Here is a 16,076-nt window from a genome sequence, read left to right as displayed (position 1 = left end):
GCAGGCGTGGGCAGTGAAAGCCGCGTATATCAGGACCTGGGTGCCGAGCTGGCCAAGAGGAGAGCGAGCTTTAACAAGGTCAAGGGGAGGGGGGGTGGGAGTGAAGTTCGGAATGCTGCATCTGGCGCACTTGTGGGTGACCTATGAAGGCCGGGAACTGTACTTTGGGATGCTGGAGGAGGCGATGGAGTTTGTCAGCGACAATGGACAGGCAGGAGAAGGAGGACACTGAACTTTGGTGGAGACGCTTTTGCGCTGTGTTTCTGGGGTTGGGACATTGTTATACTGAGTTTGGGGCCATTCTTTTGCTCTGGGTTTGTTTCTGTTATTTGGTGAGGGATGGGGGGTTGTTCTCTTCAATTGGGCTTGGGGTAGGGTTGTTTTGTTTCCACTAGCAGGATGGATGGGTGGGGGGGGTAGGATGCTAGGCGCCACGGGCTGGTTCACAGAAGCGCAGTGGGGGGGGGGGGGGGGGGGGGGGGGGTGAGTGGTTAGTGGGGGATGGGGGATAAACTGCTGACAGGGGAAGGGCTTCTAAAAAGAGGCAGGAGGAGGATCGATGACGGTGGGCACCCGAGGAGGTGCAAGACATGGGTGAGCCCAAAAGGGGCTATGGTCGATCGCCGTGTGTGGGGGGTGGGGGGCAGGGTGACCCAACCAGGCTGATCACGTGGAATGTGCGAGGGTTGAATGGGCCGGCCAAGAGAGCCCGTGTGTTCGCACATTTAAAAAGATTGAAGGCGGATGTGGCTATGCTACAAGAGACTCACCTGAAGGTGGGGGACCAGACTAGACTGAGGAAGGGATGGGTAGGGCAAGTATTTCACTCGGGATTGGTTTCTAAAACGAAGGGGGTAGTGATTTTGATCAACAAGCGGGTGGCGTTTGATGTGGAAAGTATAGCGACTGACTATGGGGGGGGGGGTATTTTATGGTGAGTGGGAAATTGGAGGGGATGCCGATGGTATTAGTGAACATCTGTGCCCCAAACTGGAATGACGTCGAATTTATGAGGCAGGTGATGGAAAGGATCCCCGACCTGGACTCCCATTGGTGAATTATTGGAGGGGGGGGCAGATTTTATACGGTTCTATATCCAAGATTGGATCGGCCAAGTACGAGGTCGCAGAGGGCGTCAGTGACAGTGAAGGAGCGAAGGGGGTTCATGGAGCAGATGGTTTGATTGGATTTGATTTTGATGGGGGGTAGATCTATAGAGATTTGGGAGAGGGACGGTGAAGGAATTTTCATTCTTCTCCCATGTGCACAAGTTGTATTCCTGGATAGACTTTTTTTGTGTTCGATAAGATGTTGCTGGCGGGGCTAGTGAATGTTGAGTACTCGGCAATAGTGGTGCCGGACCATACCCCGCACTGGATGGACCTGCGGGTGAGTAAGGGGGGGGGGGGGCAGCGCCCGCAAGAGAGGTTGGACATGGCGTTGTTCGCGGAGGGAGACGTGTGTGAGCGGGAGAGGAAGGCCATCCGGGTTATGGTCCCAGGTTCGATTCCCGGCTTGGGTCACTGTCTGTGCGGTGTCTGCACATTCTCCCTGTGTCTTCGTGGGTTTCCTCTGGGTGCTCCAGTTTCCTCCCACAAGTCCCGAAAGACATGCTATTAGGTAATTTAGACATTCTGAATTCTCCCTCTGCGTACCCGAACAGGCGCCGGAATGTGGCTACTAGGGGCTTTTCACAGTAACTTCATTGCAGTGTTAATGTAAGCCTACTTGTGACAATAAAGATTATTATTAAAAAGATTAATGACACAGGGGAGGTCTCAGCGGGTACGATACGAGAGGCACAAAAGGCAGTGGTCAGGGGGGAATTTATATCAATTCCAGCCCAGAGGGCGGAGATAAAAAGGCTAGTGAAAGAAATACTACAGTTGGATAGGAGGTATGCGGATGTCCCGGAGGCGTGGTTGCTAAAGGAGCGGCAGAGGCTGCAGATTGCGTTTGAGTTACTATCTACGGGAAAGGCGGTGGGGCAGTTGAGAAGGACGAGAGATACGGTGTATGAGTATGGGGAGAAGGTGAGCAGGATGCTAGTGTACCAGTTGAGGAAGCAGGAGGGAGATCCAAAAAGTGAAGGATGCAGGAGAGAATACGGTCTTGTACCTGACAGGGGTGAATGGGGTGTTATGGGACTTTTACAGCAAGTTGTGTGAGTCGGAACCCCTAGCTGGGGCAGAGGCGATTTTTAGAGGGGTTGGAGTTCCTGAAGGTGGATGAGGAGTTGGTGGAGGGCCTGGGGGCCCCAATTGGGCTGGTAGAAGTGGTGGAGGGGCTGGAGGCGATGCAATCGGGCAAGGGCCCGGGTCCAGACATGTACCCGGTGGCATTTTATAAGAAGTTCTCAGGGGTATTGGGGCCGCTGCTGATAAGGGCTTTTAACGAGGCAAGTAAGCTGGGAGTGCTCCCCCGACAGTGGCGCAGGCTTCGATCTCCCTCATTTTGAAGTGGGAAAAGGACCCGAAACAATGTGGGTCATACAGACCGATTTCCCTGCTAAATGTAGATGCAAAACTATTGGCTAAGATCTTGGCCTCGAGAACAGAGGATTGTGTGCCGGGGTGATAGGGGAAGACCAGACAGGGTTCGTTAAGGGGAGGCATCTGGCGGCCAACATCAAGAGGCCCTTCCGATTGGTGCCCATAGGGCCCTGGGGATGCAGGGGCAGCTGGTTCGAGCCCCGGCTGCCGCTGCATCATCTGGCTCTGCCAGCCCTGGCGGTTCCCCGATGTTTGCACCATCGTGTCAACGGCCTCAGCGATGCTCCTCAGTGACTGGGACATGCTCTGCAGTGCCTCGGCAATGCCCACCTGTGATTGGAACAAACTCTGTAATGCCTCGGCAATTCCCATCTGAGACCGGGACATGTCACACAGCACCTCATCAAGGTCAGCCTGGCACTGGGTCATGTCCTCCAGCGAGTCGGACATTCTGCCGAGGCCCTCAGCCATGGCCATCTCCGGCTGTGCCACACTTTGGACACCTCCATTAATGCTGCTGACATCATGCACCAGGCTCTCCACTGCGGTCACCACCTTAGCAGTGTTGGCCTCAGTGCCAGGCGTTGCCGGCAACATCTCCTGCACCCGTAGGCTCTAGGACTCCTCCAAGCAGCTATGGAGCTGCAGGAGTGTCGCTGACATCGCCTTCTGAATGATCCGGCTGCTCCATAACATCTCCAACTGTCCCGGGATAGCCTGGTCCATCGGATCAGCATCTGGTTGGGACCCAGTGGTTACTGGTATCCAGCAGACCTCCGACTGCTGTCTCGTCTGGACATTACTGCCTCCACCTGATGTGCATCAGCAACTGTGTGGTGCTCACCAGACTGTGCCCCATAAGCCTGACCTAATGTTGCCCACCGAGCTGTGTTTCTCTGCGCTGGTGGAGGGTGGAGATGACAGTTGTGATGTGTCGATTGTGGCACTCTCAGAACTCTCTTCTGAGGTGGTCTCATGCGAGGCAGGGAAGTGGGCCACCCCGAATCGGCTGGCGCCGTCGGCTGGAGGACCTGCAAGAGAATGGATGTGTGATCAGGGGGAGGGGTGGGTCAGTCTGTATGGCATTAACAATTTGTGTTTGACAGGTCCTCCACGTGGGGCCCGGTGGATCCTCACCTCTGCGGCGTGCACCAACCTCCACATTGGTGACCGCTCTGTCCACAGCCACCCCCGTCACCTCCAGGGCCCATTCTCGAAGGTCAAGAGGATTCTTATGTCTAGCACCCCTCTGTCAGTCTGGGCCCTCTCCCGATGATTGTGAGAGCTTCACTTGCGGAGATACAGAGGGTGCCGTTAGCCACACGCGTGTTTCAGAGTGGTGGGATGGGGCTTGTGAAGGAAGGGTGTGGGGAGGTGGTTGAAGGGAGAGGGGGTTGAAGGGAGAGCAAGGTTGAAGTGAGGGTTGGAGGGCACCAAGTGTTGGGGGTGGAGGGGGGAAAGAGATGCTCACGTGGGAGCAGAAAGCTCTGGGGGAGAGGGGTGGTGTCAACTGTAGGTCTTGTGGCACTGGAGGCCTTTCCTCCTGGTCACGCTGCCCGAGCTGACGGCCGCTGCCCCTTCATCCCAGGTGGCAATGGATGCCCTGTGGCTCACCCTCCGGGACCCTCGGGGGAACAGGACATCGCTCCTGGCCTTGACCACTTCCAGGAGCCTCCCCAGTTTTCTGTCTTCAAACCTTGGGCCAGGTATCTTGGCGCCATGGCTGCGAGCAGAGTGGGGCTGGCTGTGCAAGTGCTATTTCAGTGCTGCTCGACCTTGGTAGCAGGGGACTGGCGAGCGACGTCCCGGCGAATGGGTTGGCGAGACTTCATTTGCGGCATGAAGCCAGTGGGGCCTAGTTAGGTGGACCAATTAACATTGTATTGCGTTGCCGGCCTCGCCAGGCCAAGCACCAAGAAGCTTGAAGCAGTCCCTGCTCGCTACCACACTTATGAAATCTTTCCGGAGAATCGTGCCCAATGTTTGAAACGGCTTGTGTATGTGGTGGTCTGTGAAAGCTTTTGATGACAATCAATAGTCCCCATGAAGGAAACCACTGGTTTCAAACCATTGCCATAGATTATCTAGTCATTATTGCATTGCTGTGAGATTCTGCTGTGTCCAAGTTGAGGGCTGTATTTTTTACATTACAACAGTGACTACACTTCAGAAAAATACCTCAACACACTTTCAGATGTTCCCAGGTTGTGAAAGGTGTTGTATAAGTGCATGTACATCTTCTTTTTAACCTCTTGCAATAAGGTGAGGGAAACAGTGTTTTATAAGCTGCATTTAAACGTAATGAATAATTCTTCTGCCAAAGTCTAGTCATGTGGCCCTTTGAATTCCAAAAGCCTAATTTGCTGACAGATATCAATTGAGGGACTGAAGGCATTCTGGCTCTGTTGGCTAAAATTAGTTGATAACTGCATGGAAACGGAACCAGGGAGTCTAGGAGCATATTTCCTGACACATGTTTCCTCTCCCCAATACCAAGTCTAAAACAGGAATATTCATGTGAGCAAATCTGCGGGACCTCCATTCAATTCCTGCATTTTAGACACACCTGTTGATTCCGGAGGGAGAAATCTTCCTCGGCCACATCTAATTTCCTGTAGGGGAGCCATTCTTCCTCCAGTATAGGTGGGCGGGTTTGGGGTGATCCAGGTCCCTCAGGAGGGTGTTCTGTTGAGGTTGTTGTTCCAATTGGCTGCTGCAAATCTTCAGCAGGAGACTTGAAGAAAAAGGTAGTGCAAGCCGACTCATCTCTGATTCAAAATAAAATGAGAAGAAGTGAAAGGACCTCAGAACTTATTGCAGCATAGTCTTATAAACAGAAATCCTGCTTTTACACTTTTCAAACACTCCCAGGACAGGAACAGCAGAGGCTGGATACAGAGTAAAGCTGCCTTCAAACTGGGTGGCACAGTAACAGTGGGTAGTACTGTTGCTTCATAGTGCCAGGGTCCCAGTTCGATTCCCGGCTTGGGTCACTGTCTGTGCGGAGTCTGCACGTGCTCCCCGTGTCTGTGTGGGTTTCCTCCGGATGCTCCGCTTTCCTCCCACAAGTCCCGAAAGACGTGCTGTTGGATAATTTGGACATTCTGAGTTCTCCCTCTGTGTACCCGAACAGGCGCCGGAGTGTGGCGACTAGGGGCTTTTCGCAGTAACTTCATTGCAGTGTTAATGTAAGCCTACTTGTGACAATAAAGATTATCAAACTGGAAGGAGCACAATTTAAAGCTCGAGTCACAGGTCAGGAAGTAGGAAATAGAAGTTGTGGATCTGGTTTCGCAAGACATCAAGTCTGTGTTACTCAACTCCATCACAGGTATTGCAAGATCAAAACTGAAATCCACTTACACAATCCACAAACCCATTCTAGCCTTGCTAGAATTTCAAAATTCCCACTTGACAGGCAAACAGCATGTTGCACTATTCCAAACATTTCCAGGGCAGGTAAAACTCCATTTATCTAAACTGTGTAAAGGGCATTCACATGGCGCACAGCTGAGGTGTCACATAATGTACGGCCCCGCACTGTAACAATTCTTTGTCAGCCTCTTTAGAATGGTGGTGGGCTCCTCGAAAGATCTGAATAATGTGGAAGTGCTGGAGACTCTGCTCAGAGTCACTGACCTGTGCTCCACAGCAGCGACGACAAACCCCTGAGATGCCATCTCGATGCAGACAGCAGAGTATACGGTCCTGTCATAACAAACAGAATGTAACAGTGAGATGCTTCAGCACTTATGATCCTTCTCCGTGGTCATTTTAGTTAAGTTGGCTGGACAGCTGGTTTGTGATGCAGAACAAGGCCAACGGTACAGGTTCAATTCCCATAACGGCTGAGGTTATTCATGAAGGCCCCGCCTTCTCAACCTTGCCCCTCGCCCGAGGTGTGGTGACTGTCAGGTTAAATCACCACCAGTCAGCTCTTCCCCTCAAAGGGGAAAGCTGCCCGTCATGTGAGACTATGGCGACTTTACTTATTTTGCCTCCTCCCAGATCCTAACATATGGCTGCACTTTCTTTGTCAATCAAGGCTCTTGAGAACAGTAATACAGAAAGAAGGGAGCAGTACAGAGGCCACATCCATCGTGTATGAAGAGTGAGCAGAAGATGCAGTGCCCTTAATTCCGGAAATGAGTGACTGAAGCTGACGGACCAGAAACATTCTGGAGGGCAGAGGGGGTGCATGATGTGGATATGTCATCAGAGAGAAAACAGTGGAAGAGAGTGCAAAAAAGTATAAACGTGAGTGACAAAAAAAGTGAGAAGAAAAGGAAACAAAGATCGATAAAGAGAAGAAAGACCAAAGATGGATCCCTCATCAGTCCTGGAACATAGACTAGAACATAGAACTAAACAAGGCAGGGCAGTGGTGGTGGTCACTGGGATCGACACTCTACCTGAAAGCCCCAAGACCGTGAGAAAATATGATCAGTGGGTACTTCTCCGCAGCTCTGAAAGGAGCGTCCCATCCAACCGGGATTTCGTGATAACCTAAAGGGTTATAAAAGCGATGCATGAAAACTTTATGCTGGTTACCAAAATGGAAAATTCAGTTATTTATATTTGTTTCTCTTCTAGTTTTCCACAATATCTTATGACTGGTGGGATGAATAGATTCCATAAAATCCCTACAGTACAGAAGGAGGCCATGTGGCCCATCGAGTCTGCACAGACCCTCTGAAAGAGCACCCTACCTAAGCCCAGTCCCCCGCCCTACCCTGCACATCTTTGAACTGCGGAAGGAAACCGGAGCACCCAGAGGAAACCCACGCAGACACGAGGAGAAAGTGCAAACTCCACATAGTCACACAAAGCTGGAATTGAACCCAGGTCCATGGCACCCATGAGGCAGCAGTGCTAACTACTGTTCCACCGTGCCGCCCAAGACTCTGGTTTCAACTTAAAATCACAAAGATTTGAAATATATCTTATTGGAATCTAAATGATCATTTTTAGCATTATAATGAGGCTTCAAAGCCCTGGTCAGTCACTATACAGGAGCATTTCTTGCATATGGACTAGCTTCCTTCACTCTCCAGTAAGTACTGGGCAAGATTCTCTCGACCCCCATCCATGACCTACCCATCTGTTCAAATTTCCTAGATCATGCATCGTGTTTCTTTCTCTCCACATTTAGCTGTCCAGTGAGAGAAAGTTGCCCAATCTCAGCATCTCTGCTGCAGCTTTGTGATTTGAATGGAAAGATCAACCCTTTGAGGTTAGGTGAGCTTTGCTCATCGACTGCTGAAACTCTCACCCGTGCTGTATTACCACGTTATTTCTACTATGCCGGTGCTTTCCCACATTGCATCCTCCGTAAACTTCAGCTCTTCCAAATCTCTGCTGCCTATATCCTAACTCACTCCAGGTCCTATTTATTCTTGACCCCTGCACTCACTAATCAGCATTGGCTCCTGGACCAGCAACACCTCGATTTTAAAATGATCATCCTGGTGTTCAAATTATTGTGTGGCTGGACACCTTCTCGTCTCTTACAACCCTGCCAAGACATCTCCAGTCTTTGCGCACCCCATTTTCAACACTCCACCATTGGTAACCATGCCTTCAGCTGCCTCGCCTTAATCTCTGGAATTACCTTCATAAACATTTCTGTCTCACTTTCTTCTCTGTTAAGGAGCTCCTTAAAATTGGTCTCGGACTATTGGTATCCTGTTATAATACCTCATTCCCTGGTTCATGTGAAATTTGGTTTGTTAACGCTCCTGTGAAATGTTTTGGGGTGTTTGACTACATTGAAGGCACTGTACAAAAACCCAAGACCAAGGGAAAGAAAACAAAAATTGGAAAAATTACTTTCTAATTTACTCAGGCGATTGAAACCCTTCCAGGAGATCACGGGCCACACTTATCTTAACCAATCAAGTTTTTATCCATGTTTTATAATATAGAACCCCAAGCCCCATTATTCCACTCAGCAGCATTAAAAACAGCCTCTGGGCATTCCAAAGTGTTTTACAGCCATTGAAGTACTTTAGTAGTCGAGTCAGTGCTGTGATGTGCAGGAAATGTGACAGCCAATTTGTTCACAGCAAACAATGAAATAATGGCCAGATAATCTGTTTTAATGATGTTGGTCGAGGGTTCTTGGATGCGCCTCATCACTTTGGTTGGCAGTTTGGGAACTTATGCTCTAATCTCTTGGTTATGTATCTCACCAGCCCAATCATTCTGTTGAACCATTCTCACCGAATGCTAAATGGAGTACAGGGGCGCACCACCTCTTGCTCCTCTCCAGGTAATCTGCAAGGCCTCCGCAGTACTCGTATCGGGGGATCCAAAGTGGGTGCTTCACCTCCCCACTGATTTCACAGGGATAATATAAACGGAAGAAACTTCCCTGAAAATTAAATGATGTTCTTCTTAAAGAATTAATTGATTGTAAGGATAGCAAGTGACATAAAGAAAAGCCTTGAATTTTGACAGCACCTTCTCACAACCTCATATCATCCAAAGCACTCTATAACCAAATGAAGTACTTTTGAAGTATACTTGCTATTGTAGGATATGTAGCAACCAGTGTGTGCTCAGCAAGCTTCCATAAACAGCAATGTAATAATGATCAAATGATTTGTTTCTCATGATGCTGGATTAGGGATAAATATTGGCCAGGACTCTAGGCTCTTCTTCAAAATTGTGGCAAAGGATCGCAGACAGGGCCTTGGTTAATGTCACTTCAAATCAGGCCATCAAATAGACCCAGAGGAATCACCAGCTCTCAGCTGGAGATTTATTTTAAATTTAAAAACAAATTCCGATTTAAGAATAATTTTTGTCACAAGTAGGCTTACATTAACGATGCAATGAAGTTAACAATTTAGCGTGGCCAATCCACCTACCCTGCGCAAATACGTGTTGCTGGGGCGAGACCCGTGCAGACACGGGGAGAATTTGCAAACTCCACACAGACAGTGACCCGGGGCCACGCTTGAACTCAGGTCCTCAGCGCCGTGAGGCAGCAGTGCTATCCACTGTGCCACCCCGATTGTGAGCTTGTTAGACAACGGATTCTGATCTCATACAAATAGGGCCCTTTCCCAGTTAGTATTCTGAATTGTGTATTCCTCCAGTTCTAAAAGAACAGGTTCTTTGTGCACATAATTTCTTTCAACTGTGGCAAAAGTAAGACCCAATCCTTCAAGATCCCTCAACATCAAAGCCAACAACTTCCTTCATATTTTCTTGAATGTTCTGTCAAAACCTGCACTGAGGGGGTGGCATCTGGCACAGTGGTTAGCACTGGGACTGCAGCGCGGAGGACCTGGGTTCAATCGCGGCCAGGTCCCTGCTCTGGGTCACTGTCCGTGTGGATGTTTGCACATTCTCCCCATGTCTGCGTAGATGTCACCCCACAACCCAAAGATCTGCAAAAATGTCCCCGTACCAGCCTCCCCGAACAGGCGCCGGAATGTGGCGACTAGGGGCTTTTCACAGTAACTTCATTTGAAGCCTACTTGTGACAATAAGTGATTTTCATTTCAAGGTAGGTGGATTGGCCATTAATTGGGGAAAAAAATAATTGGGTATTCTAAATTTAAAAAAAAAATCTGCACGGAGTAAGAGATGATTGCTTCACAAGTTATATTAAGGACATGAAATGGGCATCAGTCAGAGTTTGGCGGTGGTGGGCGGGGGCAACATTTGCATTTTGCAATACTTCACATTTCTTTGCACATCTTAAGGACATTTTTTTCGAAGCTGATGTTTATTTTAGACACAACTATCAGCATAAAAAGCACATTAGGTTATAACACAGGAGAGCAAAATTATCTCCAAACTGTTCCACAAAACATTCCCAGAGCAGGTACAACACAGGTTAGTTATACATCAAAGTTCCCTCTGCATTGTCTCATCTGCACTGATGCCACAACCTTTCACAACAGCACTTCAGATATGTCCTTATTTTTCCTCAAGCTAGGATTACCCACGCTCACTGTAGTTGAGGGACCTCAAACATGTCTGACCCATTCTGTTCTCACCCCTTCCCCTTTCATTCCCCATTGTCTTCACTTTCCACTCCACCAGTTTCCAGTTTAAATGCATTGTTCTCCACCATTTCCACCACCACCATCAGCATGATGTCACCACCAAACATATCTACCCATCCCTACACCCGTCAGCATTCCACTGGAACCATTCCCTCCGCAACACCCTGGTCTACTCCTCAATCACCCACCACCTTGCCCCCTTCCTAGGCAATCACACTAGGTGTAACACCTGCCTTTTTAACTCCCCTCCCCCATCCCCCCATCTCCACCCCCCCCCCCCCCCCCTCCAATCCTCACTGTCCAAGGCCCCACACACTTCTTTCAAGTGAAGCAGTGATTTACATTGTACCTCTTTCAGTTTAGCCTACTGTATTTGCTGCTCACAATGTTGTCTCCTCTACAATGGGGAGACAGATGCAGATTAGGTGTCTGCCTTATGGAACACCTCCGCTCAGTCTGCAAGCATGTTCCGAAGCGTCCTGATGCCTCCTATTTTAATTCACCACCTGTGAATTACCTTGACCTGTGGCAGTGTTCCATTGATGCTCAATGGAAGCGCAAGACATAGTACTTCATCATCCGAATAGGCAATTCAGAGCCTTTTGGACTCAACATTGAGTTCAACAATTTCAAACCATGAACTTTGTGCCCCATTTGATTTTGTTTTTTTCGCCAGGTACCGATCTGAATCTTGTTTTCGTGTTTTTACTTCCAGTCAGAGTTGTTTATTAGTCTGCCATTCATACTGACGCTGGACAAATGCTTTGTTTCTTTATGCATACATTATCACTCCCTTTGCATTTTATTTGATTATATCTTTATTATTTAATCTTCTCTTTTGCTCATCCTTACTTCACCCTTTTTTCAACAGCATAGAACCCATCACATTGCTATCTTGCTTCATGTCTGAAGAATCACATTTGATTCTCAACCATAGATGCTGTCAGACCTGCTGAGTATTTCTAGAGCCTTCTGTTTTTATTACAAGTAAAGTTCCTTCTAAACGACCTGATCGATCAAGAAACGTACAACACCCATTAAATACAGAGCAAAGCCCCCTTTACCCTTCCCCAAAATGCTTTACACTTTCCAAACAATCCAAGGCAGGTACAGCACCGATTAGATTAGATACAGAGTAAATCCCTCTACACTACCCTTCACATTCCCAGGGAGATACACCATACGTCAGATACAGGAAGGAGCACAGTTTGAGTCTTGTGTCGAGAATCTTGTGGTACAGCCTGGGGTAAGTTGTGGATAAGGTCAAGCAAGTCATCAAGTTTTGGTGAGTCAGCTCTACCCACAGGTACTATAAGAATGTTGCCTGAATCTCCTGACACAGCCCAGAAAACCACTCCAGTTCCTGTCAAATGGCGTTTTCAGCAAACTGCATGTTTCATTTCCCTCATCAGGTTTCCCTGCCAGCCCCAAGGTGCTGACTTGTCTATGAGCTTCAACCTCTTCCCTGTAACTTGATCACGCCTCATGTGAAAATATAGGAAGCGACCATCAGCAGAGCAACTCGCAAGGATTTCACAAACTCCTTTTCACATGCTCTTTCCTGCAGGGTTCCCTCAATAGTGGTCAGAATCCTTGGCTGATATCCCCGTCCCTAACACAGGAAACTGAGATCAACTTTATGTCCCGATGGAATCATAGAAAGGGACAATTCAATCCATTGAGTCCGTTCCATCACTCTGAAATAACTATTTGCTCTCATTTTTCTTTCCAATTATTAATTCAGCTCATCAGAAAGTACTTTCTGATCTTTCATGTTATGCGACACAATCTAAATATATACCGTCAGCATTTTTTAAAAAAAGCAACAGCTTTTTTGACATTTCCTCCCACTTCTGAGCATTTTGTGTATCGGACCTTAAATGTTTTCCTGCTTTTCGACTTTTGGAAGTTTTCCATGCAGTTATGTTTCCTTTCTTTATTTCCCCTAAAATGAACTACTCCACATTCCTCCCCATGAGAATGCGACTGACACCCAGCTGAGGTCTGGCAACCAGGAAACTGGGACTTGTTCAGTTTGTCTTGCCCGAGGTGTGGTGATCCTCAGGTTAAAATCACCACCAGTCGGCTGTCCCCTTTAAAGGGGAAAGAAGTTTATGGTCGCCTGGGACTATGGCAACTTTACCTTAATGGGAAACACATGAAACTCAGCAATTTCATTTACATAAAATGCAGAGTCATCAGCCAGCAGAAAATAATCCGTTCAAGCCAACCAAAATGGCCAAGATAACAAGCTCACAAACCTCAGAGCAACAAGATTGCAATCTGGTGTTTCAACCCCACTTGTTTCAAGACATGACTGCTGCAAAACGTAGCTTTGTTGTTCCAGAAACATATTAACCCCCCCCCAAGCATTCTATCTGGGACCAAGTGGTTCACTTGTTTACTGCAGATGTTTTCACTGGGACCCTTTAAATAAACTAGTCTTTCAGGTTTTTCAAGTCCAAGTTTAGAACTGACTAACCAGCCATTTCTGAATTATTACATTTATCCCGTTGTTTCCATTTGGTTTGTGTCTTGCGATTTGGAGCTTGGCCCTTCAACTGATGTTTCAACAAATCAGGAAAAAAAACTCCACAAAAACAAAAACCTGTGTTCCAAAAAGGAATATACCTGATTTCCATGAATGTTAATAAATTTAGATAGACTTAAACGGCTTCATGCTATATAGGGTGCATGCACTGGAGTGGGGCGAACACTGCGGAGGGGTGTGGAAATGGTGCCAGTGACGGGGAAGTGTGGCGGTGCCAGTGAGGTGGTGGTGGGGGGGGCGCTTGGGTCACCCTGATGCTCGAGTGGTTGGCGAGGGTGGTCATTAGTTGCCCTTCTCTGTGGTGTTTTGGGGAGAGGGGGTGTTCTCCTTGTTCACCGGGGGTCCCAACCTCCGTTTGGCGGGGGGGGGTTTGGAGCTTTTATGCAACTTTGGGATCGGAGCACCCTTAACAAACGGCACCCCAATCTCAGAATTCCTGCTCTGCCAGCCCCCCCCCCCCCCCTCCCCCTCCCAGCTGTGGTGATCCACATGTTTTGAAATTACAGAATTAGGCAAGGAGAGGCATCTAATAAGCCAGTGACTTTCAGACAACATTTCTCGTCTGTTCCAGCACTTGGCGCAATTTTGGGACCAATATGAATGACCAAGTGCAACCACGTCACACCACAATTATTCCTGTGATTGACTGGTCAGTGGAACAAGCATGCTGCTACAGTACCAGGGCTGAGCCAGAATGTCATGGTTTCAAGTTCTACTGCAAAAACATGAGCACATAATCCATCTGGCACTTCCAGTGCAGTACTGAGGGACTGCTGCACTCTTATGGCTGCCATCCGTTGGTTGGGACATTGTGGATTCTTGTTACATGCAAATTGGTTGTGTATTTCCCTCCAGTTGAACAGTAACCTCACTTCAAAAAGAGCTTTCGGACATTTTGAGGTCATAAAGGAGGTTATATAAATACAAGAGCTTTTCTTTCTACCTTTAACAGTCGAATGTCACCAAGAAAGAAAAGGGAGCCTCACCCACACTCCATTCTGTCAGCAATAGCAAAGTCACGGAGCAGACCGTACTGACTTTAATCACAAAACAACCAGAGAGAGCCTTTGCCATTCACATCTTACAACCAAAGATGCAGACTTCAAACACTGAAATGGAAGTGATTAGATCCCAAAATCTCGGTGCAAGTGTTAAGAATCTGCACTTTTCCTTTAGTTTACACAAGGCTTTTAAATAATCAGATGTCACCTACTTACATTCCTTCCTATTATCATATTAATCAAACTGTAGACCAATAAAATTCAAAAGCATTAAACAGCATTCTGTGCCTTCACACAAATAGTCTAAAAAAAAGTTAGGATAGTCATGTTTCAGGTCAGTCATGATCTCATTGAATGGCAGAACAGGCTTGAGGAACTGAATAGGTTTGATGGAAAAGAACATATCCATCAGTTCCTATATTCTTTGAGTGGAGAGATTAAAAAGAGTATATAGCTTATTCCAGGCCCCAATTTGACTACATCACTTGTGTCGTCTCCATACACCACCCTTACCCTCCCTGTACATCAACAGTCTTGAAAAGATTGTGTTTTTAAATGTTTTATTGTTTATAAAGCAGGAAGCAGAATTGGGTTAGTGGTTGCACCAACCAAAAACTGCATCCCTTTTTACTCCTCGGAAAGGACACAAGGAAGCAAGTGCACTAGCGCTAGCTGGGCGTTCTGAACCCAACATATCATCCACATTGCTGAGATAGCCGAGTAGTGGTGGCAGTGAAATCGGCCTCACTGAGCAAGGAGAAAGGGGTGAGAAACTAAACCAGATATCTCATGGATTCTGGTCTGTTAATCAATTAGGTACAAGGAGGATACAAGAGGTGGCTCACCATCAGCTTCTCACGGACAATTAGGATTGGGCAATGAAAGGCTGGCCTTTCCAGTTATGTCCACATCCCATGAATATAATTTTTGTAAAATTACGAAACAACAGAAACACAATTCCCTCAAAAGGTTTGTTAAATATAATCTCCTACTGAAATACATAGATCCATCCTACCTGCTTTGTGTGATCCGCCATGATGTCTGTGCAGCCCACTTTATGGGGTCCTTTTGCAGGAGACAGTTCCAGTGATTGCACCCCCCCCATGCTCCGTTGGACTGCAGTGTCAGATCCACTATTTATAACACATGAATAAAAAATGTTTACTGTCTTGCCTTGTCATAAGGTGTTTTAAACTGAGCATTCCTGACTCAAAAAGCTAACCTTTATCCTATCCCGTATGCCTGCTGCAACATGTAATTTTGTCCTTGTACAGACACATATGCACACCGACAGATCCAGACACGTACACAGGTCTTCCTTTTAGCCTCCTAGTTCTCTCCATCACTTCCCTCCCAAACATGCCTTTTTTCATATGATCAGGTTGCTGCTCCTCTACATCCTCCAAATTTTTGTATGCAACTCAAGATGGACTCCATAATTCATGCCACTCTTCCGCAGAGACTTTAATCTCTGCCTTTAGCAGACAATCCACAGTTTACTGTTTATCCACAAGTATAATGTGTAACCTGCGAGTCAACACGACAAAGACCAATGGAATAGTCGGCTGTGGAAGAAATTAAGTCCAATCTCCCTCCAACATCCAGAACTCGCCCATTCTGTCCAGTAGTGATTATTGGATAGTGAGTGGGAGTGAGAACTGTGAGCAACCCTCCCCTTCCCAACCCAGTGGTTCTGAAAAATGCAGCAACTCGAGCATCGAAAATCACATAGCTTAACACCAACCAGGCATCAAACCTGGAGCGTGGGTTCAAAGGATCACTGGATAAAGCTGGCAGGCAAGAGTTTGAGTACAATGGAATACATCTTCAGACCAATCGCCCATCTCAGGAAGCCCACTGCCCAGAAATTTCCAGGGTCAAGCCTCGCACTGAACACCCTAAATTTGAGTTTCTTTGGGTCTCTATATTACAGTAAAAACACTGAATAAATTCCCACAAACTACGTTGTAGACCCACCAGTAAACTGGCAGAGAGAAGATTTTCAGCAAAT

The 16,076-nt window shown here is 47.4% G+C and overlaps 1 protein-coding gene and 1 long non-coding RNA gene across 7 annotated transcripts in view; one reads left to right on the top strand and one right to left on the bottom strand.

Annotated features, from left to right (window-relative positions):
- LOC140415273 (uncharacterized) overlaps positions 1 to 16,076 on the top strand; it is an 89,060-nt gene that overhangs the window by 27,676 nt on the left and 45,308 nt on the right. The gene's annotated exons all lie outside the window — the stretch shown is intronic.
- The window catches only part of LOC140415206 (platelet-activating factor acetylhydrolase 2, cytoplasmic-like), a 41,245-nt gene that overhangs the window by 23,664 nt on the left and 1,505 nt on the right, over positions 1 to 16,076 (bottom strand). For 5 of the 6 annotated variants that reach the window (XM_072501037.1, XM_072501035.1, XM_072501040.1 and 2 more), the window contains exons 2-6: positions 15,081 to 15,198; positions 8,715 to 8,865; positions 6,905 to 6,998; positions 6,132 to 6,200; positions 5,059 to 5,260 (exon numbers count right to left, since the gene is read on the bottom strand). In XM_072501037.1, coding sequence (XP_072357138.1) covers positions 5,059 to 5,260; positions 6,132 to 6,200; positions 6,905 to 6,998; positions 8,715 to 8,865; positions 15,081 to 15,170 — 606 coding nt within the window. In that variant the 5' untranslated portion in view covers positions 15,171 to 15,198. Of the gene's footprint in view, positions 1 to 5,058; positions 5,261 to 6,131; positions 6,201 to 6,904; positions 6,999 to 8,714; positions 8,866 to 15,080; positions 15,199 to 15,287; positions 15,627 to 16,076 lie in introns of those variants that run through there. The other variant, XM_072501039.1, reaches the window with a different exon arrangement.

Source organism: Scyliorhinus torazame, chromosome 1 (assembly GCF_047496885.1).
Source record: "Scyliorhinus torazame isolate Kashiwa2021f chromosome 1, sScyTor2.1, whole genome shotgun sequence".
Classification (NCBI taxonomy): domain Eukaryota; kingdom Metazoa; phylum Chordata; class Chondrichthyes; order Carcharhiniformes; family Scyliorhinidae; genus Scyliorhinus; species Scyliorhinus torazame.
The sequence above is the reverse complement of the archived record's forward strand: the minus strand, read 5'-3'. Positions and strand labels throughout refer to the sequence as shown.